Source organism: Fusarium fujikuroi, chromosome FFUJ_chr03, assembly GCF_900079805.1.
Source record: "Fusarium fujikuroi IMI 58289 draft genome, chromosome FFUJ_chr03".
Taxonomy (NCBI): Eukaryota; Fungi; Ascomycota; class Sordariomycetes; order Hypocreales; family Nectriaceae; genus Fusarium; species Fusarium fujikuroi.
The window spans coordinates 2,874,882-2,902,523 of record NC_036624.1 but is presented as its reverse complement, the minus strand read 5'-3'; the positions used below and the strand labels follow the sequence as shown (position 1 = coordinate 2,902,523).

The following is a 27,642-nucleotide window of genomic DNA, read 5'->3' as shown; positions in this document are numbered from 1 at the left end:
ATGAGATGGATATCCGGAGTCTCGACCGCAGCCACAGTGCTGCTTGCCACCACAGTCTCAGCCCAGACATGGAGCAAATGTAATCCTCTCCAGAACAGTACGCACACTTTATCCACCAGTCAACCCCATCATCCCACTAACCAGACACTTATAGGCAACTGTCCCAGCGACGATGCCCTCGGCATGAGCATCGACATCGACTTCTCCAAAGGCGAGGTGAACTCCTTCGCAGCCTCCGGATCGCCCAAATACGACAGCGAGGGCGTCTCTTTCACCGTCGCCCGCGCCAATGACGCGCCGCAGCTGGCATCCCTCTTCTACATCATGTTCGGCCGCGTCGAGATCACGATGAAGGCTGCTCCCGGAGCCGGTATCGTATCGTCGCTCGTTCTCCAGTCCGACGTGCTCGACGAGATCGACATTGAATGGCTCGGCTCCGATAATGACGAGATCCAGTCAAACTACTTTGGAAAGGGCCAGACGACCTCTTACAACCGCGGCGAGTTTCACGACGTGACAAACACGCAGGGCGAGTGGATTACATACACCATCGACTGGACCAAGGATCGCATCGTCTGGATGGCTGGCGGCACTGTCGTCCGAACCCTCAACGCTGGCGACGCCGAGGATAATCAATACCCTCAAACTCCGATGCAAGTCAAGTTTGGCGCCTGGGCTGGTGGTGACCCCAATACAAACTCCGCAGGCACCGTCAAATGGGCCCGTGGACCGACAGACTACTCCAAAGGTCCCTTCACCATGAAGGTCAAGAGTGTCGTTGTCACGGACTACTCAACTGGTGACGAGTACAAATACAAGGACACATCTGGCTCCTGGGAGTCAATCGAATCTGTCGGCGGTGAGATCAACGGCAACGAAAACGGCGATGCAATGACCGTCACTGCTACCGCCCAAGGAACTGTCGCTACAGCAGATGGAAACGTTCCTGTTGGAGGTATCGCCGAGGACGGAAGTCCCGCTACAGCTACACAGACGGGATGGCCCTGGACCGGCTCCCGACCCTCTGGCGGAGCTATCCCCGAAGGCTGGAGGCTCAACGCCAAGGGGAAAATCATCCCCGCCGAGAACAGCGCCTTCGTTCTTCAGCCTTTACACAGCGTTATTGCTGTTATACCCTTCTTGGCCGGCATCATGACATTAGCTGGTCGTTTCTTCTAGAGAAGAAACACCTTGACTTCACTTCACGGTACATGACCTATGTATTACGATTCGACAGCATGTTTTGTCCTGGGTTTGGGCTCATGTACATTGACCGAAATATCATGACTTCTAGACAACACCGCGAGTATGTATGGATGTGATGCTTTATTTACATGGCACGGTTGGTTGGCGTTTCTGGAACTGGGGGCACTGAGTTGCGATTGGTTGATATATGGGTTTGACATATTGCTCTTAGCGATGGCGCAATACATTTGGTTGTAAAGAATAGACACATGGCAAACATGAGATAGACAGGCGGTGTATAATGAAAGAACCAACATACAATACATATTCTACGAGGACCGATACACTCCAAAATGGTAAACACACTCTTCTGGTCATACAAATGTTTGAAAAAGATAGCACTAGTATCAGAATCGTGCCCCTCTCGTCCATGCTTGAGCCTCAGCAGAGCCATGGATGGAGTCAACCCCTTCCCAGAGGCCACCAAACTCCAATAGCATGCAAAGTGCTTGTTCTATAGGTATGATTTCTATGATACTAAAATCTCTGCCGCCAACAACCCCCTCATAAGCTCCGAGAAACCCATCTCAACGCCTGCGAGTTTCGTTGTATGCCTTCTGCCTTCTACAGCTGTTCACCCTGCACCCAAAAAGAACATCGCGAGCTCGCGCTTCGCTCGGTGGCCTTTCTCCTCTTGTCTCCTTATCCTCGCCCTGGCTCATGCCGAAAGCAATATCCGAGTATTCTTACAAAACTTCCAAGAAAAAAAAAGGCAAGCAAATTAGTATAAAAGCAATAGAACCAAGAACCTCCTGCACTTTTCTTTTTATACGCCAACACCCTCACGGAGAATTTAGAAGGTCCAGTCATCCTCATCCTCAACAGACTTGATGGCCCATCGGAACTTGTCACGAAGAGTCTTGGAAAAGAACTTTTCGATAGGAACGTCGAACTTCTTGGAGAAGACCACTGTAAGGCGAGGATCAATGTAGTTCTACGAATAATAAGTCAGCCAACGAATTTCAACATGTTTTCGGTGGTACTCACGATCTTTGAGGTGCCGAGGGCTACCTCCTTGTTGCCATCACGATCCTGGGCCTGAAGCTCTAGCGTCTTGATGCGTTCATCAAACTTGTCCACAGCCTTTAGAAGCTTGTCGACAGTAACGCCTCTGCCTTCAGCCTCAACCTTCTTGGTCTTGTTCTCCTTCTTGAACTTGGCTTCCATCTCCTTAACAGCCTGAAGACGTTCTTTCAGCTCCTTCTCGGGAAGAGGCTTCTCCTTGTCCGCCTTGCGCTTTTCGTTGTCCTTCTCAAATTTCTTGGTGATCTTTGTACGCTGCTCCTCAAGTAAGAATTGCTGGTGTTCCTTGACCCACTCGTCATTTAATTCTTCATCCCTCTCGAACCAGGCGGCACCCTTCTTCTTCTTGTAACTAGATTCAATATCGAGAATCATCATCTTTGTACGCCATTGCTGGTAGCGGAGGCCTTTAATCTAGAAAAGAATCAGTATCTGGCGTGGTCGACCTATACACAAGTCAGACTTACCCTGTCACCAAGCTTGGCCATTTGCTGCTCGTGCCCAGCACCAACGGTTCGCTTATGGTTGCACAGAACGGCAACCTCGCGGTTGCAGTCGTTGTACAGCTTTACTTTTTCAGCAACTGTGCCGCGGGAGCGAGGATCCGAAGCGAGCTTCCTGAGCAGTTCTGACATTGTCCAGGAAGCGTTGTAGGTACGGAAAACCTTGGCGGTCAGACCTTTCATGTAGCCGGTCAAATGCCTATTCAGCTGAGCCGTCTGTAATTCTGTCAGCATCTAAATTCTTATACAACGAAAAGGGAAAAAAGGAAAGAAAAGGAACTGACGTTGAGGCGGTCGAAGAGATCATCTCCTGTAGTCTTGGGTGCCTTCTTGAAAAGCTTCAGGTTCTTGAAGACCTGAGGCTCAACAATGGCAGTTTCCCTGTACGGAATACTGTCCTTTCCGAGGAAATCGAATGTAACCTTGTTTGGAGGTTCAAGTGTGATATGCTCGTACTTGAGAGAGCAGCAACCCACAGTGTCGGCCTCGTTTTCTGTGTCTTTCTCGTTACCAGCTCGAAGTGCCATTTTGTCGATCAGATACATGGCAGTGGCTCGTTGACGATCTGCCATTATTTCACTCTTAAGCTCCTTGGTGTAGTCCTTGCGAATCCTGTCGATGTGCTTTTTGAGTTCCCGTGCCTTCTCAAACTTCTTGAAGTCACTCTGGCCTTTGATATCGCTATCAGCTCCAAGCATGACGTACTTGTAGTTTTGGTTGATGTTTTCCTGCCACATGGCTAACCAGGTTGCCTTTTGGTCGTGCTGCACGGCCTTCCACTTGTGTCCCTTGGGAGGTTCGGGGACCTTGGCACCCTTGCCGATGTTGATGGTGATTTGTTCGGGTTGGACACGCTGCTTGACTTTGCCGGTTTTGGGATGTTCACCACGTCCACGGAACAAGCTGGGAGGCTCGACTCTGAAGTTGCCAACCTTCTGCTTTCTACCATCCCATAAACAGTGAGTGAAGGGGGCTTCAAGGGCATCCTTCTTCGCCTTCGCAGCCTCCCTCTCCTCCTTGGTCATGTTTTTGGACTTGTTTTGCTCCACCTTCTCGCTCCAATATGCGTAAATCTTATCGAAGTTACATTTTTCGAGCGATTTGACGGCGACCTTCTTTCCCTGTGCATCTCTAACACCGTACTTGTCGCAGTATTCTTTAAAATCTTCGAAGAAGTTTTTGCGGAAAACAGGGTTCTCTAGGTGATGGGAGGATGCAGGAGTCATCATGGCAACCCAAAAGGTGGCAACCTCTTCAACCTCGGGAGCAAGAGTAACTGATTGTCCATCGTAGAGCATCTTGACGTGCTTGGGCAAAGGCTCGTAGTCAGGCGGGAAAAGAACGCCATTGTGCTCAAGAGTTGTCCACTTGATATCATCATTTTCCTTCTTTGGTGCGTTCCACCAAGCATACTCATCTTCGTCCTCACTCTCACTGGCCTTCTTGGATTCTGCCTTGACGGCCTTCTTGGCAGATGAGGTCGGTTTAGCCTTGGCCTTCTTGGAGATGGGTGCATCCGAATCTGACTCCTCTTTCTTGACACCATTCGACTTTCGCTTCGCAGCAGTTCCGTTAGATCGACGCTTACTCGCTGAGGATTTTGCAAGTGGGACATCGTCATCGGACTCATCCTTGACAGCGTTCTTTGCCGCAGGCTTCTTGGCTCTTTCTTTGGCTCTTATGACTTTGGCTTGCTTCTCAGCTTCCTTCTCCATGTCGCGCTTCTTTTGCGCGAGCTTCACACTAAGGGGCTCGTCGTCATCTCCAGAGGACTCGGGCAAGGCAGTCTCGTCGTAGGAAGGGGGGAGTTTCTTTCCTCGGGCTCTTGCAATGGGTTCATCGTCGGAGTCGGATTGGGGAACTCTATTGGCTTGCTTCTTTTGCCGCTTGGCCTGCAATTCTATCGTCAGCATACCTGGCCCCGCAGGAAGGGTTTTCCTGTGTCATGAATACGAACCAGAGGGGCAGCATCATCACTCGACTCATCGTCCTTGTAGTTGACCTTGCTGATAGAGGTACGCGATTTACGTTTGCTAGCTCCGTTGGTAGCCGGTTCATCGATGTCCATTGCGTCTTCAAGAGGACCATTGCGAACGGACAGACCAGCCATCTTAGCAGCCTGCTTGGACACTGGCTGATCCAGAGCATCATCTTCGGCACGAGAAATCTTGGACGAGGAGACTATAGGAAACGCTTGTGTTAGAATAGGGACCAGCAAGAGCATGCGCGTGATAGGCGGTGTTGTAGCTAAACTTTGTTTTGAAAACGCCAACGTGATGAGGACCCATGAGCGCGGGAACAAAATCCAGCAAAGCAGCATGATAATTGACAAAAAAACACAACTCACGTCTATGGCCGTTGGCCCTCGCAAGAGGGCGATCGTCGTCAGAGCTGTAACTCATGGTTGTGAAGTTCAAGGCAAGTTTCCGTTCTGTGGCTGGTCGCCTACCAAAGTACAATGAGGTCAGGGACTGGGATTGAAGATGCGAAAGCGTGGCAGAACGAAGAACAGGCCTCTGCAAACGGAGAAAAAACGTAATATCGAAGGAAAAAGCGCGAGGAAATGTTCCCCTCAACGCCTTGTGTAGGAGAAGAGGGTGCGTTTGGCGATATTCACGAAAGCTGGAGAGGAGGGAATCAGCAACAATGGGATTGGGGAGAATAAGTCGAGAGGCGGCGTTCCTGCTTTCTTTAAGGCCAAGACCAAGACAGGCCCGGACCCGGCGACGGAAAGGCGAGGCGAGAAAGGACTGGGCCTACAAGGCACCTGAGTGAAAAGACAGGCAGAGTAAGTGTGGGCACTGCAGCGCTGGCTCTCAGTGGTTCAGCCGAGTGTTGCGCAGCAGTTGCAGCGACTCAGTAATGGGGCTAAATGCAGAACTCTGCTATATGATTGGATAAGGAAGAGTTGACACAGAGGATGAAAACGGGGGGGGGCCTAAAGAGCTTTTTGCCTTAGTCATGCATGCAGTAAGAAAAAAAGGTTGCGGCGATTGCGGCATAAGTGGAGCTTTGGAGACCGTCTCACGTGACTGTACCAAATCATTGCTGGAGCTGTGTCTACCTTATTACTGGTAGTACTAAGTAAGGGTGGACAAGCACAACGCCTAGAAGTTCCGGTCGGCTACCTAATTTACCCGGGAAAATAGCGAGAGCAAACCTGAATGCTTTAGTCCGCAGCGACCAATACACCTCATATTCCGACCTTACACGACCCCATCTCTATCAATTGATCTGTATATCGCGATCAATTGGGCCACCGTTGGCAGAGGCTCTTTCTCTACGTCCTAACCCTCAGTCACGATGTTGTCACGAGCCGCTAGACCAGCTCTCCGAGCTGCTGCCGCAGCTAATGCTCGGTAAGTTTCTCTCCTCCTTCACTTCCGTCTCCCCTTCAGTATCCAGTGGCTCTTTCTCGGCTGCCGGGAAGTCCAAGGATTTGTTTGCCGGTTGAGCACTTCAACCCTCGACCATTGTCCACATCATCGCAAGTACATACGCCCGCCCAATACCGACCGAGTTGCAATACAATTATGAGAGGCAATTGAATGCTCTGAGGGGAATATCTCAACACTGTCATCACCAATAATCGCCAGAGAGAAAAAAACAACAAAAGAGAAGGAAAATGCTGATGATGTTCTTTTTTGCGCTTCCAGGGCCGCCGCCGTCCCCAGCTCCGCTGCCACCTATGCGACTCTCCGTGAGATCGAGGACCGTCTCAAGTCCATCCGAAACATCGAGAAGATCACAAACACCATGAAGATCGTCGCCTCCACCAAGCTCACTCGAGCCCAGCGCGCCATGAACGACTCTCGCAAGTACGGTCAGACCTCTAATGAGGTCTACGAGTCCGCTGAGACCAAGGCCCTCGAGACTGAGGACAAGAAGACCCTCATCATCGTCTGCTCTTCCGACAAGGGTCTCTGCGGTGGTATTCATTCTGGTCTGTCCCGATATGTCCGCCGACTTCACGCCGAGCAGCCTGGCTTCGACCTCGTCCTCATTGGTGAGAAGGCCAAGGCTCAGCTCTCACGAACCAACGCCTCAGCTATCCAGCTGAGCTTCGCTGGTATTGGAAAGGATGTTCCCACCTTTGCCGACGCCCAGGCCATCGCCGACCAGGTTATTCAGCTTCCTACTGAGTACACCGATATCAAGATTCTGTACAACAGCTTCGTCAACGCTCAGACCTACGAGGCTTCCATGATTGAGGCATTTTCTGAGGAGGCTATCCAGCAGTCCCGTGAGTTTCTCTGGATGTGAAATTGATCGCTAATATGTCTAACTCTTAATCATAGCCAACTTCTCTGCCTTTGAGGTTGACGAGGAGGTTCTTGGCAACCTTCGCGAGTACAGTCTCGCCAACTCCCTCTACTGGGCTCTTGCTGAGGGCCACGCCTGCGAGCAGTCTGCCCGACGAAACGCTATGGATGTAAGTATCACTAGGTTGTAACTCTCGTGGCTAGTGCTGACAATTTCCCGCAGAACGCCTCTAAGAACGCTGGTGAGATGATCAACAAGTACCAGATTCTCTTCAACCGTACTCGACAGGCCGTCATCACCGGAGAACTGGTTGAGATTATCACTGGTGCTACTGCCTCTGCGGACATGTAAGGAGTGGGAGTACAAGATGGGGTGTAATGCTTCCCTTTGTAACAAATGTCATCGGGCTACCATCCATATATGGTTTCCCCCATTGTATCAAAGCCTTCAATAAATTCCTTAGTAGCCCATGCAGTCAATGCACGGCAGTCCAAAAAAAAAGAAACACAGAACAGACACTATCTCTCGATGGTTGTTAGCGGAAGTAGGAATTTCATTGTAAAAAACTTGGATGAATTTAAGTACAACTTATAAGTCGACCATCGTCTGAAAACGCCGAATACCGATACTATTATATTTTGAGAATAATCAACAACCAAAACGGAGTGGCCTCTAAAGTGTAAGTCACAGAAACCAGAAACGCCATCAACACCTAATCGAGAGGGCATGGAATGTGTCGAAGCAAATCTCAGAGCCCAATGTCACTGTCCTCCGCATAACTTATGTGTCTCGTCCTGCGATATTTGCTGGAACTCTCGTGAGGAATCTCTGCTATCTTGGCGGTACCAAAGGGATTCTCTTTCTCGTAAGCTGTTCGCAGCGCAGCAGCCTCCTGATCCCATCGTTCAGTAGCTCGGGTCCATGCCTGAACAGCTTCAGCGTACCCGCGCTTCTGCTCGGTTGCCTGGTCTTCATATGGCTTGCGTTCCTCGGGCGAAGCGTCCCTCCACATCTTACTAGTCATGATCCGAACTTCGTTGGGGACAGCACGCCCGCCTTTCCCTGGTTTCCGATTCTCCTCACACTTCTTCCTCGCAACGTCGAATAGATCCTTGCTATAAAGTATATACGCATTCCCCGCAACTTTAGCCGGACGAGATGGTCGGCCCCCAAGCTTCGATTGTATATAGATCTGAATCTCGTTTTCATAGGCCTGGAGTCGCGCTGGTTGCTGATCTTGGGCAGGCTCCTTACGCTTGCGCAGCAGCACAGAGTCTCGAGGCAGTATCAGTGGTGTCGGAACCTCAATGGGGCCGATCAAGGTCTCCAACACTTCAGAAGCTGCCCTTAGGCCGGAAAGATACGCCCCATGAACCGTGGCTGGGTGCGTGCCAATGGTGTGTTCACCAGCAAAGAAGAGGTTTCCGACCGGTCTGGCCATGACATCGTAGTCTTCTGGCTGCATCCCGGGAGCAGCAGAAGAATAACTACCTCGGGCGAATCGATCTGAACCCCAGCGGGTGACCATGGCCTCTACAGGATAGGGAACATCCTGGCCAAAGACGCTGCGTAGTACTTCCGTGGCTTCAGCCACAAGGCTGTCGTTACTTGAATGTTCTGTCTCAAAACCAGCCTCACCTGCCATCAGAGCAATGAGACAAGGAAGACCTGTCGTGTTAGATACGTTGAACCATTGAAAAAAGCGACCACGATTCGCGGCATAGTCTTTTTGTGAGGTGCTAAGTCGGTTTGAAGACTCCCTCAAGACGCCGAAGATATGCCTGTCATGGTCCCAGAAAATCTTATCGTACACTAGAACGACCTTGTTCAGAATGCCGAATCCAAGTCGCTCAACGACATCAGTCTTCCACGATGGAAGAGGTGGATTGAAGACGATATTATTCTGTTTTAGAACACCGAGCGGAATAGTGCAAACCACGGCATCAGCATCCACTACTGAGCCGTCTTCGCATTCAATCGCAGCTGACGCCATGCCCTCTCCAGTATGGTAGGATATGCTCCTGACCGGGAATTTAGTCTTGAGGTCAAGTGAGTTTGGGCAGTGAACCAAGCCACGAGCCACACTTTGGTAACCGCCCACGACCATGGTATGGCTTCCCTCCCATTCGTTACCTGCATCAATGTCCCACAATGGGAGGCTCAGGTTGTGCAAGCTTGTAGCGTTACTGTACTCCAAATTGGCAATGTGCCAGTTGATCAGTCGGTGATCCTGGGCATTCAGCCCTATGATTTGTTTGTACTGGGAAATGGCATTATCAAGAACAGATCCCAAGGTTGCCCCCTCTTCATTCACTGCCAATGTTAAATCAATGTTCTCTCCGTCGGCTGAGTCTCGTATTGTCCAGCCCATCAATTTTGCTTTGTCGGAGGCTTTAGTAGTCGCGGGAGTGCCAGGCTCCATATGAACCCGACCCGTGAGCTTGTCTGACGATACTGGTATCAGGTTGACCTTTGCTGGGATGTTCTGTTGTGCTACTGGTGGTGCATCTTGCTGTGCAGCAGCAGCCTCTTCTTCCTGAAACATTGTCTTGCTACCGTCTCCAGGACTATCACGCCCCTCTTCGATGAGGTCCCGTCTACCTTCAACAAGTTTTGCAAGTTGATTTTTATGTTTGTATTCGCTGACCCGGTCTAAACAGTCATTGTAAAGTTTTTCAACGAGTTGATCGCGTACAGGGTCAACTGCTCTTCCACTGCTGTCGTAGATTGTAGTGTCGGCCGTCAGTGCATGATAAGGAAGTCCCAATTGTCCACGAAGCAGGATGTTGATAGGGTTTCCCCGGTCGAACCCAGTGATGATCATGCCGCCCATTTCCGCAGTGTGTCGCTTGCCTACAAAAGCTGGTGATTTTTCCTTCGGTTTGGTCTGGAACTCACGAGAGTATACTCTTCCTCCCACGCGGGCTCGTCCTTCGAGCACAACCACTCGAGGCGCAGGCTCGCCTCGTTCATGGAAGCGATCAGCAAATTGCCTGAACAATCCCTCAAGTTGTCTAGCGCAACCCAGTCCGGAGATACCAGCACCTATAACAGCGATTGTCTTTTGTCTCTTGACAATCGGCGCAACAGTATCGTCTGTCTCAGCTTCGGGGAGTCGCACACAACCATAGTTGATATAGCATCGACGAACCAGCCAATCATAGCAAACACTCGCTGCGTCGAACCAGCGAGCGTTGGCACACCCAACCGCTTCCAGCCGGGTCACACCGACCCAAGGGTGTTTGAACCATAACCGTATGATGCCATTTCTAATATTGAGATATGTTGTTACTTGCGTATAAGATATGTGATGACGGAGGAGGTGATATTCCTCCGGATGTAAAGCATATGGGTTGAGCCGGCTTGACTCAGCGGCCAAGACACATTCTGACGCATATTGGTATGCTGACATATCAGTTGGTATCGAAGCCTTCGGTCTGATATTGAAGTTGTAGCGTTCGGCATCATGAGAAGGTGATTGTTGATGAGACTGCGGATGGTCGTCGATTGAAAGGTCTTGGTCTTGGTCTTCTTCTTCTTGTGCACCATCAGTATCTACTGGTGTAGGGGTAGTAGCCTTACTCGACACCGTCGAAGGTATCGATGAGAGGTCTGATAGTTCTGTGAGGTTCGAGGGAAGAGAGCCTATGGCGTCCTCTACAGTTGGCGTTGGGTCATCGTCGTTCTGAGGAGGCGCCTCCCTGCGCACAGTTAGAGTTGGGTCTGAAAGACTCTGTCGAGTCATCGAGTACGTTAAGTAGACGCATTAGACTACTCACTCGGCATAACTTTTGATGCTTGACAATTCATCTTCGGACTCAACGTGACTAGCGTTGTCGATATCCATATCTTCAGTCCACACAACAATCTCTGGCGCAATTTCAGATGCTATTTCTGTCGAAGTCTGTCGCGACTGAGGCACCGAAACTACATCAGGAGTGATTGGAGGTGATATACGACCTGCAGGGTTCGACATGACAATAGTGTCGGACGGAGTCAGCGAATCAATGGCGTCCTTATCGTCCAAGTCTCTCTTCCTAATGCCAATCCCCTTGCGGAAGCTCTGCCCAAAGTCTGACCCCATAGCGGCGTTGGTTTCGAAGGGTTTCCTCGGGTATTGGTCTGTCTGAATCTGCGGCCGCTACTGTCTGGCGGAAGGAAGAGTATTGTTAAGAGCCGAATGAAATGAGGAAAGTTGCATTATGCGAAAGAACTAGAGAAAATTCGGGGCCCTACTAAATAGTCAGCTTGTTTGTATATGGAGTTTAGAGGACATGCATGAAATAACCAACCTTCTAAACTCGTTCGACGTCGTGGTTTAATGAGAATGGTACTAAGGTAGGTAAGGTAGGCAGTGAGAAGATTAGAGTGAACAGACTCGTTACAGCGACATGCTTTTTCTCGATATCGATTCTTTGGACGATTCCTAGTCCATGGCTGATTTCAGCGTAAGTTATTTTAGAAGACAGCTCAGTTGTCAAAGGCTGTCTCCTTTGCCTCAGAGGAACTTGCCATCCATCGTCAGCCATTCAGCCCCTCAGAATAAGGAAAGCAACCTTCAAGTTCAATCACGTGCGGCGCTACGGTCAAATCAGACGCCTCCAACAGGTGGGTCTACAGTCGATTCAGACGACATTCAAGTTCTGAACTTGTATAGATGAGCTTCATCTTCAAGGTATTCACCAACATGTTATTGGGATCTGGGACAATCCATCAAAGAATTAGCTCTGTGCTTGCACGCCGCAACTTATTAGTGCACTTGGTATTTTGCTCCAATTATTCAAACGCCATCGAAATGCGCCAAACCAGGTAACCAGTACTTGACAATATTCTAGGTATCATAAATAAGTATAGTATGGACTTTGGATGTCAGGTCGTTGAAACGGGCACGCTCTCCTTCGCAAACGATTCTTTCTCGATCGCGGACTCCATCATTTTGTTTCCATTGATGATTGACGTTGTGCAAATTACAATATTTCTCCGTCCTGTCGAGGCAATGTCAGATTCCGTTTCAGAGCAACCCTGGCGGCTGTAAGAGTGCTTACCTTCCTCTTGCTTTGCAATAAACCTTAGAGCAGCAATCTCGGTGAAAGTGATACCGCCGACGAACACAATAAAGACAGTCTGCTTGTTGCCACTTCCAGAGAGCAATGCCCGCGCTTTGACAGCTTTATCCTCGCCCTTCTGGTGCTCATAAAACGTCTGCCCACGAACGTGTTTGACAGCTTCATCGAACCCTTGCCATCCCTGCGTGCCGACGCCTGGGGGCGCTCCCGCTGCGTTGGCGCTGTTTCCCTTAGTCACCGAAAGCAGATATTGCTTCTGCAGAATGCATTGAACGAGGCGAATTGAAAGAGGAGCATAGCCACTATACACATAGGAAATGTCGTTTGGATCGTCCTCTTGAACCTCATCAACGATGAGCCGAAGCTGCTTCCGAAGATACGTATAATTCGTCTTGCTTCCAGTTGGGCCGGCATTGTTGCCTGGGATAGGGATCATGCCAGCCAGAGGTGACGACTTGGACAGAAACAGTTGTAGTTTCTCTAGGTTGCTAAGCGTGAGGAGATGCTGGTAGCCGTAGCCTTCCAGAATCAGTCGCCTGAATTGATCGAATTCCTTAGGTCTTATGCCCCCAGATATGCACGAGTAGATACACAGTAATCTTAGGGTTTGCGCAATAGGAGCGTCTCGCGCTATCAATTCTTCGATGCCATCGAACTGGCTTGACGGATCAGCCCCAGCAGCGAGATTTTGCTGAACCTCCAAAAGACCCTTGAACTGGTCTGTCCGGGTATGTTTAATGATCTCCTCCGCGAGGCCAGTGTGTATTCTCGCACTCTGCTGTTCTTGTTGGTATCCTGGCAATTGACTGACAAAGTCTTTGAGTTCCGCAATAGTCTTTGTTTTGTGTTTACTCTCGTAATCACTTTGCACCTTCTGCAGCCGCCTCGCAACTTTGTTGAGGAGACTTCCAACGATCGCAAAGTTGGCGTCACGTAATTGTTCGTAAAGCTTGTCGCTCGAATCCAACTGGATCGTTCGTTTTCTGCTTTGTGAAGTTGCTGCCGAGGCCTGTGCCGGTGCACCGACAACTGTTGTGTCGACTTTAGTCTGATTGTTGTGGATCTCGAAGACTTCATCAATGAGCCCCTCGTATGTCAGTTGAGTGAGTAAGGGTGTGACAAAATCAACTTCGCGATCGATGATAATTACGCTCTCACTGGTTGTGCTAGGTGTCAACCCAATCTTGTTGGCTTCTGACGTATTTTCCCCAGCAAGAAGCTCCTGGCGCATGCGAGAAAGCAAGTCAGCAACACGCTTTGCGTTATCACCCTTCCCTATCACTCGCGGGAATAGGCCATGGTTTCTTTGAATCTCCATAAGGGCTTTGGCCATAAGGAAGTTGGGTGTAACGTCTTTGGATAAGTACAGGTCGCGGAATGAGTCGTCGAGCTCGAGTGACAGAACATCCTTCTCCAGAGGGAAGAACGATAGCGGCAATTCCGTAATGTTGACGTCGCCTAATACACCGGCCTCTTCTAGAAGCTTGTCGGAGACGATGGTTCTGCGAGGGACCCAGAATATGTGAAAGTCGTGCCCGGTTTGGCTTTCGCGCTGAATACGCTTGATTTGAGCTAGGAGGGGGTCAGAGTGCAACTTCCATATCGCATAATGGCAACTGACCAGCGATAGCTTCAGCATGGCGCCCGCATTCGCCACGAGAAATAAAGACAACATTGCGCTGGCTGGTATCGGCATTGTCATTCTCTAGAATGAAGAACTTATCTACTCCATATTCTTGAAGGACAGCAACCTTGACTATAGTCCCGATTGGCCCGACGAGGCTTTGATCTAGAACGACATTCTTCTTCCCGCGAACCTACACAGAAGTAAGGTGTGAGTTGAGTTCGCCGGATGCATGAATCACATAGCTAATGGCTTGAGTAAAGCTTGTGGGGCAAGGCGGTGGGAACGTACGCCTTCCAGGAGATACAACAGATCCTTTCTCGCCTTGTTGCGAATCTGCTCAACGTTGAATTCTATCCGGGGAGCCATGGGATCGACTGGACGCGATGGCGCAGGGTTGGCGAGAGAAACTCAAGAGGGAGCGAGGTGAGCGAGCCCAGTGATTTAAGATAGCTTCGGGTCAAGTGGATGGATCAGGGTGCGGAATGATGGAGCTCTACAGTATAGGTAGGTAAGGTTGCGTGTGGATGACGGCAGTAAAGTGGGGGAGGGGGCTCTGGAGCTGCTGCACCAGCCACTGCGGCAACACTTCATTGGTGGGGCCGGCGTATAATTGAAGTCCCGTCAGGTCAAGTCAGGTCTAAATTACCTGGTTCAGGTCAATCTTGCTGATTTGAAAAGTATCAGGAGGCCCAGGTGATAGATAATTGCAGGATGTAAAGTATAGTGTAGGTAGTACACAAGAGCAAATACATGTGACAGTAAGCGGCCGTCTTCCTCTCTGTCGCGGGATGTATATGACGATGCTAATTAACCTCTCACTTCAGTTGATCGAGTCATCAGAAACAAGCATGAAAGATGCATGGCTTCCCAGTGAAACAAATGTCTAGCAGATTCTCAATATTATCATGAGCAGCTAGAAATATCATACACCTGGCCATTGTGTTCTGCGGAGACCATCGGCCGCCCCCTTCATGATATTCATCGTTGAGCAGCCCATGTTGACTGTACTAGATATGCTTATGCCCAGCCTCAGCCCGAGGCATGCAAATGCGCATCTCAACAACTGTGCCCCGTCGGTAAATGCAAATGCTATATCCCATACGCTGATCTCCTGTCACGACCAGATGGTGTGTCCTGAACGCCAAATGAATGCTATTTATATCCCGAGTTCCCATGCATTCGTCTGCATATGACGAGTCCGCATCGTTTCGTTCATACGGTGTTATCGTGGTAGAGGAACTCGATGTCTCGGGGCCGTTGCTTATTGCCTCGCACAAAGTCCTCATCGCCGGGAGGCCGCTCATTTTTGTCATTGCTCGTCAACATGCTTTGGATGCTCATGCATACGCTCGAAACGCTCTGGACGGGACTCCAACCCTGTTGACCCAGAAGATCGAGACAGATGATGCCGTTGGAGTATATGTGAGGATGCATAGGAATGGACCGATCGGTTTGCTTGTCAAAAGTGACCTCAGGGGGCTCTATACAGTATTGTTAGTATTTGATCCATGTACGAGCAGTGCAAGAATATGGCGAAATTCATCCACGGACCTATGGGATACATCTTGGGGAAATGAAACTTGAGGCGGTAGATTTGGTTCTTGTAAAGCGGGTTGTCGTCGAGAACCTGGATATCAACAAACCAATCGCCAGCAACACTGTCGTTGCGTTCTATCAATGAGATACCAGGCGGCATTCCATCCTTATGAATCTGCGGGGCACAAGAGCGTCAGTCGATGTGTTGACGAAGGGATGCGAAGAACCAACCTTGCCCAGCTCCTTGACCAAACGCCTATCCCGCGTGGCTCCAGCCATCGTCGATGAACTTGATTTTTTCCCCTGGTGTTTGGATTAATTAACGTGCGACGTAAAAGAAGCGTTGGCGGAGGATCAGATGTAGGTGAAAGGTTTCGAACAAGTGTTGGGCGTGGTTTGGTGGAACAGTCAAGCACTGGGCAATGAGGGGCCGTTTGCGATGCTGCGCCCACAATCGAGAACCCCCCTCCTTCACCATGGTAGTTGAAAGAAGGGCCTGGGCAGCCAATGGATCTGAGGACAGCCGGACTCGGGAATGCCTACCTGGGTATGATTGGTTCAAAACATGCTGAAACATTTCCTTTACAGCAAGGCATTGCAGAGTCTGTTGTTTGCAGACTTCTATAATAGAACCCAAGGTGTTTGTCGGTATCGGAATGTCGGCGTTTCCCATCACTGTGGGCTATCTAGGCACCTATTTAATACATTAATACATTATATTCTTTTCTGATGTAGCGCCTAGGGTCAATCATGTCCTAGCCTTGGAGATCGGCAATAATTGTCAAGATATGGACCAGAGTTAGCTGAGCTAGGTCCATAAATTGATTCGTGTTGTGCTATTGGGTGAACTTATACGGCTGTGCCATAATTTCCTTTACTCGATCGACTTGTCTCATTAGTATCTGAGTAAGACATGAAGCTATTAGAGTGCAGATGGAGGGTTTATTGTTTAGCTATGCTTAGCCTTTACCTGCCATATTAACTCTGATTTCGGTTATTTAACCTTGGCCTGGTCTCTGTTACAGTAGACCTTTGTACCACGTAAGTCGATGGGAGTTACACAGGTTTTCACTATGACTTCGAGCCCAGGTTAAATAAAATTCAACTGAGAGATTTCCATATGTATTATGTATGTGTCATGGATGGTCCCAACAACGCTGCGTCTTTTTGTTAATACCACATGTTTTGTTAGTCACAAAAGACATCCATTATGTGTTCAGCTCCCAGTGAGCAGCTAATCGCTGATGCCTTTAGCTTACGGACGATCACCCAGATAAGATATGGCCATATCCAGTCGCTTTCTTTCGCTGCCCAAATGGATGGCCAGCCAGCAGGTTGCGCATGAGAATTGAAGATCTCCAGCTTCAAGGCGAGACGATCAAGTTGACGGTTCTGAATACCATCCACTAACTTAACTCACTGAGGCCTCCATATTCCAGGGCCTGGGTACGCTAATAGCACGCAAGGCAGAGTGATTACCTGGGTAGGTAGCCTGTGAAATACCTTACTACCCTGCCTTCTGGAACAACGCTCGTAAGCAGCCTCATAGGGCTGGGTGCATTGAGAGGCAACCTGCCCACCGGGTTTGGAAAGGATGGAAGCAATCAATTACGATGATACTCCCGTCCTTTACTGCAGGTAGGTAGTTTTGTTCTGCTCAGCCACGAACCTAAGCGAAAACCCGACGATTGCTTCCAGGAATGGATATATCATGATCCACAAAGACTCAGCCTCACCTGCAATTACCGGTATTGCAGGTGCGGTTTCTTCCCTGTCAGCATCCATCAGATGGATCCGGAGATGCCTTCAGCCCAAGGATCATAAATGCCTGAGCCACACTCCTTCACACCTGCAACCAACCATAGCCATTCATGGTGGCACCCCGCTAGTGGAGTGCCTACCTTAGTACCTAAGTGCTAAAGTCCCCCAGAGGTGTGGCATACGGCGCTCTCTGCTCGGGCAGCTTCTGGGTGGGCTGGGCTGGGCTGCTGACAGCCCCAGGTCTGCCCCGTCAGTCATCAGTCGTCAGTCGTCAGTGGAGGGTCCATAGCTACTAAAGTTAGTAGGTAGGTGTCGCAAGCTAATTAACAAGGACCTCCTCCTCCTCATCCTGTCCGTCGCCGTCGCCTACTTTCTCTTCTTACATAACTCTCGTTATCCCAGAGGCTTCATCCTCTCGGACTTACTGTAACACTCTTTGCGTGAGACCGAATTGCCGTGCGGGTGCAGATCATCTCGTCTTATCAGCAGAGGATAGACTCGATCTTGTCTTCCTTTCCCCTCCAGCTTGCCATCTCCAAAACCCAAACGGGTCGCTTTCTACCCCGCCAAAACTACCGCCATGAGTTGTAAGTTGTGACTATTCACAGCCTTGTTCCCCTCCCCGCTCTGGCGGTTTGGCCTCTGCGTCTGGTGTTGTACTTTCCAGAGCCCGTCTTGCTGCTTCATCCTCCTCCTGCAGCCCTTTGCACTACCCCGAATTATACGCTGACCACGGTCGTCATGCGCAGTCGCCGGCATGTTGAACAGGCTTCATGGCCAACCCGAGAGCTACGATAAGAAGTGCGCCCGAAATCCCCTGACCTCGATCACAAACCCGATGATTCCTAACAAATACTTTCTTCTGTAGAGCTAAGTACAGGTTTGGTCGAACACTCGGAGCTGGAACATATGGAGTCGTCCGGGAGGCTGATGGCCCAACTGGCAAGGTTGCCGTCAAGATAATTCTCAAGCGAAATGTAAAGGGAAACGAACAGATGGTCTATGACGAGCTCGAGATGCTTCAGAAACTCAAGCATCCTCACATTGTCAAGTTTGTTGACTGGTTCGAGTCGAGAGTAAGCTCATCCCACCCCAACTCTCTATCCCGATCCCCGCTCAGGTCAGGTTCTTGAAATACTGGCCCAGATCACTGCTCTCCCTCTCTGTTTCCCACGTTCCATGTGGCTCACCTTTTCCGTGCCTTCAGGACAAGTTTTATATCGTGACACAGCTTGCTACCGGCGGTGAGCTCTTTGACCGCATTTGCGAGCAGGGCAAGTTCACCGAGAAGGATGCCGCTGAGACTATTAAGCAAATTCTACTTGCTGTCGATTTCCTTCACAAGAACAACATTGTTCACAGAGGTACAGTGCTTCAAACGGCACATCTCATGACACCAACTAACCCGGTTTTCAGATCTTAAACCCGAGAACCTCCTTTACCTCAGCAAAGATCCCGATTCTGACCTTGTCTTGGCCGACTTCGGTATTGCCAAGATGCTCGACGGAAAGGGCGAGTCTCTGAAGACCATGGCTGGCTCTTTCGGTTACGCTGCCCCCGAGGTGATGCGGAAGGAAGGTCATGGAAAGCCTGTGGATATGTGGTCCATGGGTGTCATCACTTACACTTTGCTCTGTGGTTACTCGCCTTTCCGCAGTGAGAACCTCCAGGACCTTATCCGGGAGTGCACTGAGAACTCGGTGGTCTTCCACGAGCGATACTGGAAGGACGTCAGCAACGATGCAAAAGACTTCATCTTGCATCTAATCAACCCAGATGCTGATCAGCGTTGGACCAGCGAAGTAGAACATCACCGTTGTCACGAGGGGAAATTCTTGGGCTAACTTCGCGATACAGGAAGCTTTGGGTCATATCTGGCTCACCGGAAAGAACGCTACCGACTACAACTTGTTGCCCGAGATCAAGTCTTTCCGCGCCAGAAGCCGATTCAGGCGCATCATCGAGAAGATCAAGCTCCAAGCACGTATCGAGAAGCTCAAGGCTATGGAGGAGGACCCGGAGAACTCGGATCTTTCAGCTATCTTCTCCGAGGTTGCCAGAGCAAAGCTCGCCGACGACAAGGAGGAGAAAGAAGTTCTCCGTGTCACTCAAGAGGTCGAAAAGGATGCCAAGCGTCGAAGTTTCCAGGCTTAATAAATGTACTGAGGATCCAATCAATTGCAGACATGTTCACATATATTGGATAGCATCACGGTGGGCGACCTCAGCACGACGCTGAGATGGATAGCAGCCTAAGCCCTCGCAAGATGCACGAAGGAAGGGCAATAACACGGATGGAAAAGACGAGTCGGAATTGGTCGCAAAGAGTGTTGCGACTCCTTGGGTTGAAAGCGTTGTTATTTGTTTCGGGAATATTCTTTGGGTCTAAAAAAGGGTGGAAATTGAATGCTTCTGATACATTATAACCCAAATGAATTCCATGTTCTTCTCGCAGATCATAGTGCTGAGTAGATAAATGCTCTATATTGGTAGCCTCCGAGTTGACCAACAATCTTGTGTGATCTTCCCTTGACTTTTCTGCAGTAACAAGTTAAAGATCCAGTCTTTGGTGTGCTAATACAAATGACCGTCATTATTCAATCCCGAGCCACGCGTCAAGCGTATCCTTGGAACCTGCTGCATGCTCCTCGTTGTATCATTGAATCTCATAAGCATACATACGATGAAAGGCATCCTCCACTTTCATTCTCATAAACCTTGTCTCGACAAATATAACCGGCTAGCGACTGAAATGGGTAGAGTTTAGTCGTTCATGTCTGCCGAAGCACTCTCACGAAGTTCGGCATACCGACGCGCGTCGAATCGCTTGCGTTCCCAGCCTTTTGCGCGGAGTCGCTCTATCCGTATCTGTAGCTCAGGTGAACGCGTCTTGTCAGCGTTCAGCGTAGCGGACGCAGAAGTGGCCGTGTTCACAGTAACAGGCGACGGAGGTGTGTCTTCATACGGAGGGGTGATGTGCTGCTGGCCGAGCTCTGTCTCAATGAAGCTGAGATGTCGAAAGACTTGGCGCTGCAGGCTCGTTAGGAGGGCACTGTAGCGGTGAACAGAGCGAGCATGGCGGAAGGGATCGAGCTCTGAGTCTGTAGAAGGGGAGACGTCGTTTTGTGCTGAGCGTGGAGTGAGGATTGACCGAGGCGCCTGAGTCAATGACCGCAGAGGTGCTGGTACAGCAGATGAATCTCCCCCGGAAATTTCTGGAGATGTTGAACGAGCAGGTCCTAAAAAGCTGCCTAGGCCAAGCGTTGGTGAGTCCGGACGTTCGAGAAGCTCCATGGGCACGTCGCTGAAAGTCACTCGCTTCTTCTTAGGCTTAGAAGCGGGCACGCTTTGGATCGACGAGATAGATGATGCCGGAGATACACTGTGAGACGAGGTCCATTTTGACGATACATAGGAGCTCACAGAGCTATCGGCAGAGTGGAGGCTTGGCAGTGTTGTAGTAGTGCCAGACGGTCTTCTCAACAAAGCTGGACCAACGGTGGAGTCTGCAGCATTGATGAGTGTTGAGGCACGTTGATAATGGTCACGAGCCTGGTTAAGGAGTGTGGTTCGTGCTGGGGCGGCTTGATGAAGTGCACGAGCAAGCATCTCTTGTGAGTTGGCTGCGTAAAAGTGAAGATATATAAGGTAAGCTGGCTCAACAATGCTCTGATCTCATTAGAATTGTTTTACCATTATTAATGAAGAATAACTTACGAAATCTTTGAGATTGTCCAAGATTTCACTGCAGCGAGTTGCACAGGGGCGATAACGGCGGTTCAGATATTCTCTCTTGACATCCGAGATCACCTTCGCCCACTCCGCGGAAGTGTAAGGCAGAACGTGCAGAGTCTCTAACAGAGCCTGGGGAAGCCATTCTGGCGAGTTAGTCTCTGTGACTGAAGCACGACATGTCTCCATCCGTGGCGACGTGGATAATGATGATGTTCGTGAAGGCCAAGACGACGAAGTGGCTGTATGAATTGGTTGAGGCAGCAAAGCACCCATGATGACAGGTGATATTCTTCAGTCAAGGTAGCCCGAAGGCTCGTGTCTGGGGTTATGATCGTGGTCTAGAGGCGAATGGATGGGGGGCTGTTCTGGGGGCGTTACAATATAAGAGTCCGGACTGAGAGCGGCGGCGCGCGTGGCGTGGCCAAGGTTTGTGTGGCCAATATGCCAATCTTTTGTTACCAAAATGGTGCCTTGTCAGCTCAGCTCCTCGTGGTCAGTCTCATGAGTGTATGCGAACTGGGGCCCAAGTATGACAGAGCACTAAAGGTTTTGTGACGTGAAAGTGTCTTTGATTGTCTCCCCTGGCAGGTAGGGGCAAAGAGAGACAATTTTGAGTTGTCCCATAAATTGATTGGTAAGACAACGAAGGTATCGAGAAAATAGTTTCGTGAAACGAGGTGTAAGTGGGAGCCCCAGTGTTGTAAGAGCTGTACAGCGAAATCTTGACGACTCGTCGAGATAGTAAAGACAAATACCAAAGCCTCTGAAGCAGATTAAAGAGTGACTTCACATTAGAAGACGAAAACAAGTCGAAATACTGAAAGCTGTGCGATGATGGTGGTTGCGGGTAGTTAAGAGATGGACTGGAATTCAAGATATCCGAAAGCGGTTGGTGTTGAGCATATAAACGCCACATCGATGAACCATCTAGCCAGTGCCAAAGTCGTCCAGGTGACAAGCATAAATCAAATATTATAGCGTCGATACTACTCTGTCGTCGGGAATACCGATCTCTGGGCAATGAAGATCATTGCTGGGCTGGGTCTCGTCCTTTGTGTCAGCGGCGCCGAGCTCTTCGCTGGTTGCCAGGCGGTTTCGAAATAGTCCTGAGAACGATGATGCCGTTGAGTCATATTTGGTCAGACACTACGAAAGATCGAGGTCCCTGCGGAGGGCAAATAGCATGGCATAAAAGAACAAAGGGTAGCAAAATCGGCTCAAAGTGGACAGTGTGTGAGTTGGAAGTTGAGACGTGACGGCCAAGAGTGTCTGTCATACGTCGGTCCTCGGGCCAACAGACACTAAGACAGATAGATATAAGCACAACTCGACATGGGCTCACATAGCGCACACGATCCGGGTATGACAGGTTCAACCTCAATATCAGCCCTTGCCCTTGTTCTTGAGACCCTGTTCAGCTACTCATGTGTTGGGCCATGCCCTAACTGCATGGTTCGTATCCAGCTGACATTGCACCACTCCAAGGGTCTTTCCATACTCTTATTTCCTATCCCTACTACTGAGTAATGAGGAAAACTCAGCGAGAAGAGCAGAGCGGTCCCACGATCTTATGGGAACCAATCAAGCCAAAATGGGGATAGAGGTGCCGCGCCGGCCTCGCGAGCCTCAGACACTTCCGTGGTCCGGCCCAGGGGACCCACCGGGCCGTCACTTGTCGCGCCGTTCTCACTCTTGCTTCGCTCTTTTCTCCCTCACTCCCTAGTAGCCCTACTTGGGCTGATAGGCTGGTCAAGAAAAGAAACCTATCTTCAAGGAAGCACCATACTCCTCCACAGACGGGACAGGAGGAAAAGACGATGCAAAGAGGGGGATATGAATAAGACATCATTATACAACACAGAGCAAAAATGCACACAATCGAACTGCACTTACAGTCACTCGATTCGGCTTTGTCGGCCTTGTGGCGTGAACGACATACGCCAGTGTCTCGGTTCCAGAAGGTCGGGATCCTGAGGCCGTCTAAATAGACACATGAACCAAACTTCAGAGTTCCCCTTCTGATGCAGGGTGGTCAGGTAGCAGCAGAAACTTAGAGCCCCCTCTCGACTTGATTGACGATGGTTGCGACTGCGGGCTCGCCTGATGCAATGGTCTCTTGCGGATGCGGCTATTGATCCGCCACATCCTGGGTGCGTGCGACTCGGTACCTGCGTCTCTGGTAGAATAAGGCTCCCTAGGATTGTGCCGCTATGGTAGTCTCTCCAGTCCTGTGTTCGTCTTTGTTTCAACTTCGGGGTCGCCATCCAAGCCTCTCTGCTCGAAAACGTCGGCTGGAGCCGTAAGCGGGGAGGGATTGGTCGCGGCCTGGCTTCCAGTTCATTCCGTAAATGGAGGATTACCTCTTTGCTCACAAGACATACGCAGTCTCCATTGTTGCCCGTTCGTGGTAACGTTCTCAAAAGCCCCAGCGTTGGAGGCTGGATGCTTTTCAACAGACAGGAGGAACCTAGAGCACCACTGTGTCGATCGGAAGCACATGGTTGTCATAGTGTTTGTTGTTGAGGGGAACAAACGTGGCTGCGCTAGGCAAAGGGGAAACAGAAAAACAGGCGACTACGATTGGCTTCACGGAACAACGTGTTTCCCCAATTTTGATGCCCATGATTAGCAATAAGTAGAATCATCCATTCATGTGAACAGTGGCTTCGTGAGATGATCGTCCTTTCTATTAAGACTTAACGCCACGGCCATCGTTTTAACTGTTTTTATTGAGGTTCGTCACGAAGATCTCATGGCGTCGGATTGTTGTGAGGTGGCTCTTCCGTTCCTGGAGTCGCTTCAACTGCTGTTGGTGTGGTTTCAGGGCTGGCATCCTCAACTTCTTTCTCCGCATCCTTTACCTCATCGCCCTTGATACCATGGACAACCCTTAGACCCTCGGCTTGCCTGGTCATCTCGTCAAGCTCACGCTTGCGTTGAAGCCGAACCTTGATCTCCTTGGCCATGTCGGACATACTGACAAGAATACCCTCCTTCTCAGGATGGCCTTCTTGGAGTCCCATCTCCTTAATCTTGACCTTGCCTGACTTGACTTCATCTTCGCCCAGAAAGATGGCAAATGGTACACCATTGGCCTCAGCGGCCTTGAATTGTGCGGGCAGCTTAGGCTTAACTTTGTAAAGGAACTCTGCCTGTGATAGCACAGTTAGTCCTCTGTTCCGTGCAATAGTAAGGTTCGTGGGAAAAGTCAACTAACCTTGATTCCAGACTCCCATAGCTTGGCGCACACTGACATGCGTTCCTTTAGATATCCCTGACCAAAGGCCATGACATAAACATCGACATCATTGCTACGCACAGCAGCATTCTTCTCAGCGGCCATCTTGGCCTTGGTAATAGAGAAAATCCTGTCAACGCCAAAGGAGATACCGACGCACGGGATTTGACTCTTGCCAGAGAACATGCCAACAAGGTTGTCGTACCGGCCACCGGCAGCCACACTTCCTACGCCAACTGTGGGGTCATCGGAACGGTCGTCATCCTCGGAGCCCTTCTTACCCTTCTTCTTGGAAGGCTTAGACTCAGCATTCTCCTGCCCAGGGGTGACCTCAGGAGCAGAGCCCTGTGTAACGACCTCGTAAATAAGTCCGGTGTAATAGTCGAGGCCTCGAGCCAAGCTGAGGTCAAAAGAAACTCGATCCAGGCAGTCGAAGGCCTCTAGGTACTCAAACAGCAGAGCAAGATCCTCCATTCCCTTCTTCATGGATTCATTTGCGGCCAAGCTCTCTGTGCTCTGAAGCTTCTGCAGTAGATCCTGCTTACCCTTGAGAACAACCCACTCTCCGATTCGGTCAGCGACATCACCGCCAAGTCCCTTTTCCTCGGTCATCTCCTTTCGCACATCAGCCCAAGGCAGCTTGTCAAGCTTGTCGACGGCCGAGGAAATGGTGCGGATCTTGTCCTCAGGGACTCCACAGACTTGGAAAATACCGTCAAGAATCTTTCGATGATTTAGCTTGATCGTGTATCCACCATTCCAACCAAGTCCCTCAAATACTTCTGTAATAATGCGGATGACTTCGGCGTCGGGCAGCATGGGGTCGTAGGTGCCGGCAATGTCGAAATCGCACTGATAGAATTCTCGCATGCGACCTTTGGTCATGGCAGGTTGGTCTCGGCGGTAGACCTTGGCGATGTGATATCTCTTGATGTTTTGAATCTGCTTGTTCATGGCTAGGAAGCGTGCAAAGGGGACAGTCAAGTCATATCGCAGAGAGCAGATCTCACCACCTTGATCGGCAAGGTCATAGATGAGCTTGCTGTCCTCTCCATATTTTCCAGCGAGGATCTCTCGGAGCTCAAAGACGGGGGTATCGATCGTGACTCCTCCGTGGCGCTTGAAGACTTGGGTGATGGTGTTGAAGATGTGGTCACGGATAACCATATCCTTCCCCTCCCCTTGGATAGTGTTAAGGAATGACCTCTGTAGTACGATTGATTGGATCACTTACAGTCCTTTGTACCCTTGGGGGTCTTGAGCTCGAATTTATTCTTGGGTGCCATTTCGAGTGATGTGGGAGACTCTAGAGTGGTGGTGGGGTTTGAAGGGGAAGAGGAAGAAGAAGCGTAGCGGGGCAGGGAAAAGACTGTGATGGAGGGGTCGAGGCTGAGGAACCTTGAATGACGATACCTCCGGGTAAGAGCAAGGCAGGAAGGCGGACACCGACAGGCAGGTGTGGACGACAGTGGTCTTGCCGTAATGCGGCTCAGGGAAAGGGATTTGATTGGGGCTTGTTTTGGCCTCATCTCCCTATCATTCGATGCGAGGACGCGACGCCCTCGGAGGAAATTGAAGCTTTGGAATTCACCACAAAAATGGCGGCCGATGCTCATCATGCGAGCGGCGGGACGAGATACCTATGCGTCACACTTTTGTGTACAGCCAGCAAGTCAGTCCCGCATAAAACCTTTCCAGTAGGAGAAGCAATTGAATACCTTAAGGTAGCCTAGGCTGCCTGGCCCGAGAGAGTTGGTGGGGCATACCTTACTGATTATGGCCCGAAATGCTACCTAGGGAGCCAACGCTGCAATAATTGGCTTTGATTTACGGGTACCTTGGTATTATTAGATGCAATAACTTAGTACTGCAAATTAAAAGAAATATGACTACAACGTGCAAGAAAGCTTGGAGAGAAGGGGTCTTGTATATATGGGGAAGAGACCATATCTATTGTATTAATATAAGTTCAAGGTTTGTTGTATAGAGCACTGAATTTAATCAAGCGACGCCGTTTGAGGCTTCACTCAAAAAGCGACCTGATATTATCAGTATACCTGGTTAGTTACTTATTACAGCAAGGACTTAGGCCATAATCGGCAAGCCCGGTAAAAACCGCCAGGCAGTCAATTTCTGCCAGGAAAGTGGCATAAAGAGGGTCAGTTAACTGACCTTTCTATCTTAAGGCCTGTTTTCTTACTGTAATCTTAATATAATAATAGATAACTAATTTAGTAGCCTTTATATAAGCCAGTAATATATTAAGCTAATAAGAAAGCCTATAATTTACTAAATAAAGGTAAAATATTAAGTAATATTTTTATTTTTTAATATTTTCTATTATATTAAATACTAAATATAAAAATATATAAATTAATATAATAATAAGACTATAATAGCTTTATTAATTAATTAAAAATACTATATATAAGGGATATCTTTTATAATTAGGCCTTTATAATAACTTTATATATAGAATTATTATTAATAACTTTAATAATTAATAGCTATAGTAATTAGTTATTATTATAACTTTTTTAAATTACTTTAACTATTAGTATTACTATTAGCCTTACTATAAGGATAATTTATTTACTTAATAGCCTTATATTAATATTTTTATTAACTTTTAGGCTTATATTTTATAGCTATTAGCTGCTTTAAATATAATATTTAATAACTTATTTTATATAAATAAAAGTAACTTTTATTAACTTTCTTAATAATTAAAGAATAATATTTAAGTAAGTAATAATTAATATTAATTACTTAAATTAAAGCTAATAATTTTCTTATAAATAATAGCCTATAGTAAGCCTTAAAGAAATATAGCCTATTAGTTTAAAGTTAATTAAAGTATTATATTAAATATATTCTTTTATTTAATTAACTTTATATATTATTTATATATAAAATTTATTTATATACTAAATTATAGATATATTAATCTATAAATTAAGCTAAATATTAAATTTTATTAATTTAATAGTATAATTAAGGCAATAGATAGTATATATATACCTATATTTATTTTTCTTACTTATTAATAAAGATTTTAATTAAAAAAGTTAATAATTTTCTAAAATATCTTTATTATAGTTAATTTTAAAGAATAATTTCTATATATACTTATAGATACTAAAGGATCTATTAATAATATAATACTAATAAGATATACTTATAATAATAGTTTTAAAGTCTTATTAAAGAGATTCTTTTTTATTAATACTAGCTTTAAGTTAAAAAGAGGAATTTTAATTTCCTTTATATAAATCTAATATTATCTTTAAGATTAAAGTAATATTATAAAAAGGCCTATAAATAAAATAGAATTATATAACCTTTATTATACCTAGCTTTAAATAATTATAAAGCAGGCTTTTAATTAATATAAAAGAAAGTAAAAAATAATAAAAAATAGTATACTTAAATATTCCTTTAGTAATTAGATTAAGATAATATATATTATAACTAATCTATATAACTTTCTTATTTTTAAAGGGAAGGAGCTAAAGCTTAGGCATAAAGAAAAAGGTCTTTTTTTATAGAAAATCTATACTTTTTAAAGAGCTTATTACTATATAGATATAGTTATAATAGAAAGATTTAAAATAGATATAAGAAGTTTAATTATAAATTAGCTTT

General features: G+C 48.1%; 9 protein-coding genes; 3 read left to right on the top strand and 6 right to left on the bottom strand.

The window, feature by feature from the left end:
* FFUJ_03000 (related to CRH1-family of putative glycosidases might exert a common role in cell wall organization) lies at nt 1–1,179 on the top strand (the record flags this gene model as incomplete). XM_023574798.1 has 2 exons in its annotated part: nt 1–97; nt 155–1,179. 2 exons carry the CDS (start codon nt 1–3, stop codon nt 1,177–1,179), a joined length of 1,122 nt encoding a protein of 373 aa, XP_023428088.1.
* An 859-nt stretch (nt 1,180–2,038) lies between these two features.
* FFUJ_02999 (probable TOP1-DNA topoisomerase I) lies at nt 2,039–5,173 on the bottom strand (the record flags this gene model as incomplete). XM_023574797.1 has 6 exons in its annotated part: nt 2,039–2,179; nt 2,233–2,682; nt 2,736–2,987; nt 3,056–4,663; nt 4,729–4,952; nt 5,119–5,173. The coding sequence occupies 6 exons, from the start codon at nt 5,171–5,173 to the stop codon at nt 2,039–2,041; spliced, it is 2,730 nt and encodes a 909-aa protein (XP_023428087.1).
* Nucleotides 5,174–6,074: 901 nt separating this feature from the next.
* On the top strand, nt 6,075–7,385 carry FFUJ_02998 (probable ATP3-F1F0-ATPase complex, F1 gamma subunit; the record flags this gene model as incomplete). XM_023574795.1 has 4 exons in its annotated part: nt 6,075–6,130; nt 6,428–7,014; nt 7,070–7,203; nt 7,257–7,385. 4 exons carry the CDS (start codon nt 6,075–6,077, stop codon nt 7,383–7,385), a joined length of 906 nt encoding a protein of 301 aa, XP_023428086.1.
* Nucleotides 7,386–7,782: 397 nt separating this feature from the next.
* FFUJ_02997 (related to VPS33-vacuolar sorting protein) lies at nt 7,783–11,118 on the bottom strand (the record flags this gene model as incomplete). XM_023574794.1 has 2 exons in its annotated part: nt 7,783–10,735; nt 10,814–11,118. 2 exons carry the CDS (start codon nt 11,116–11,118, stop codon nt 7,783–7,785), a joined length of 3,258 nt encoding a protein of 1,085 aa, XP_023428085.1.
* Nucleotides 11,119–11,903: 785 nt separating this feature from the next.
* Nucleotides 11,904–14,093, bottom strand: FFUJ_02996 (related to VPS33-vacuolar sorting protein; the record flags this gene model as incomplete). XM_023574793.1 has 4 exons in its annotated part: nt 11,904–12,019; nt 12,080–13,672; nt 13,722–13,917; nt 14,016–14,093. 4 exons carry the CDS (start codon nt 14,091–14,093, stop codon nt 11,904–11,906), a joined length of 1,983 nt encoding a protein of 660 aa, XP_023428084.1.
* An 846-nt stretch (nt 14,094–14,939) lies between these two features.
* On the bottom strand, nt 14,940–15,542 carry FFUJ_02995 (related to ubiquitin-conjugating enzyme E2-18 kDa; the record flags this gene model as incomplete). XM_023574792.1 has 3 exons in its annotated part: nt 14,940–15,208; nt 15,279–15,438; nt 15,495–15,542. 3 exons carry the CDS (start codon nt 15,540–15,542, stop codon nt 14,940–14,942), a joined length of 477 nt encoding a protein of 158 aa, XP_023428083.1.
* Nucleotides 15,543–17,781: 2,239 nt separating this feature from the next.
* On the top strand, nt 17,782–19,178 carry FFUJ_02994 (probable CMK1-Ca2+/calmodulin-dependent ser/thr protein kinase type I; the record flags this gene model as incomplete). XM_023574791.1 has 5 exons in its annotated part: nt 17,782–17,825; nt 17,893–18,100; nt 18,232–18,388; nt 18,441–18,826; nt 18,882–19,178. The coding sequence occupies 5 exons, from the start codon at nt 17,782–17,784 to the stop codon at nt 19,176–19,178; spliced, it is 1,092 nt and encodes a 363-aa protein (XP_023428082.1).
* A 609-nt stretch (nt 19,179–19,787) lies between these two features.
* On the bottom strand, nt 19,788–21,032 carry FFUJ_02993 (uncharacterized protein; the record flags this gene model as incomplete). XM_023574790.1 has 2 exons in its annotated part: nt 19,788–20,693; nt 20,742–21,032. 2 exons carry the CDS (start codon nt 21,030–21,032, stop codon nt 19,788–19,790), a joined length of 1,197 nt encoding a protein of 398 aa, XP_023428081.1.
* A 2,477-nt stretch (nt 21,033–23,509) lies between these two features.
* Nucleotides 23,510–25,283, bottom strand: FFUJ_02992 (probable HTS1-histidine--tRNA ligase, mitochondrial; the record flags this gene model as incomplete). XM_023574789.1 has 3 exons in its annotated part: nt 23,510–23,911; nt 23,977–25,178; nt 25,232–25,283. The coding sequence occupies 3 exons, from the start codon at nt 25,281–25,283 to the stop codon at nt 23,510–23,512; spliced, it is 1,656 nt and encodes a 551-aa protein (XP_023428080.1).
* Nucleotides 25,284–27,642: the final 2,359 nt, after the last annotated feature.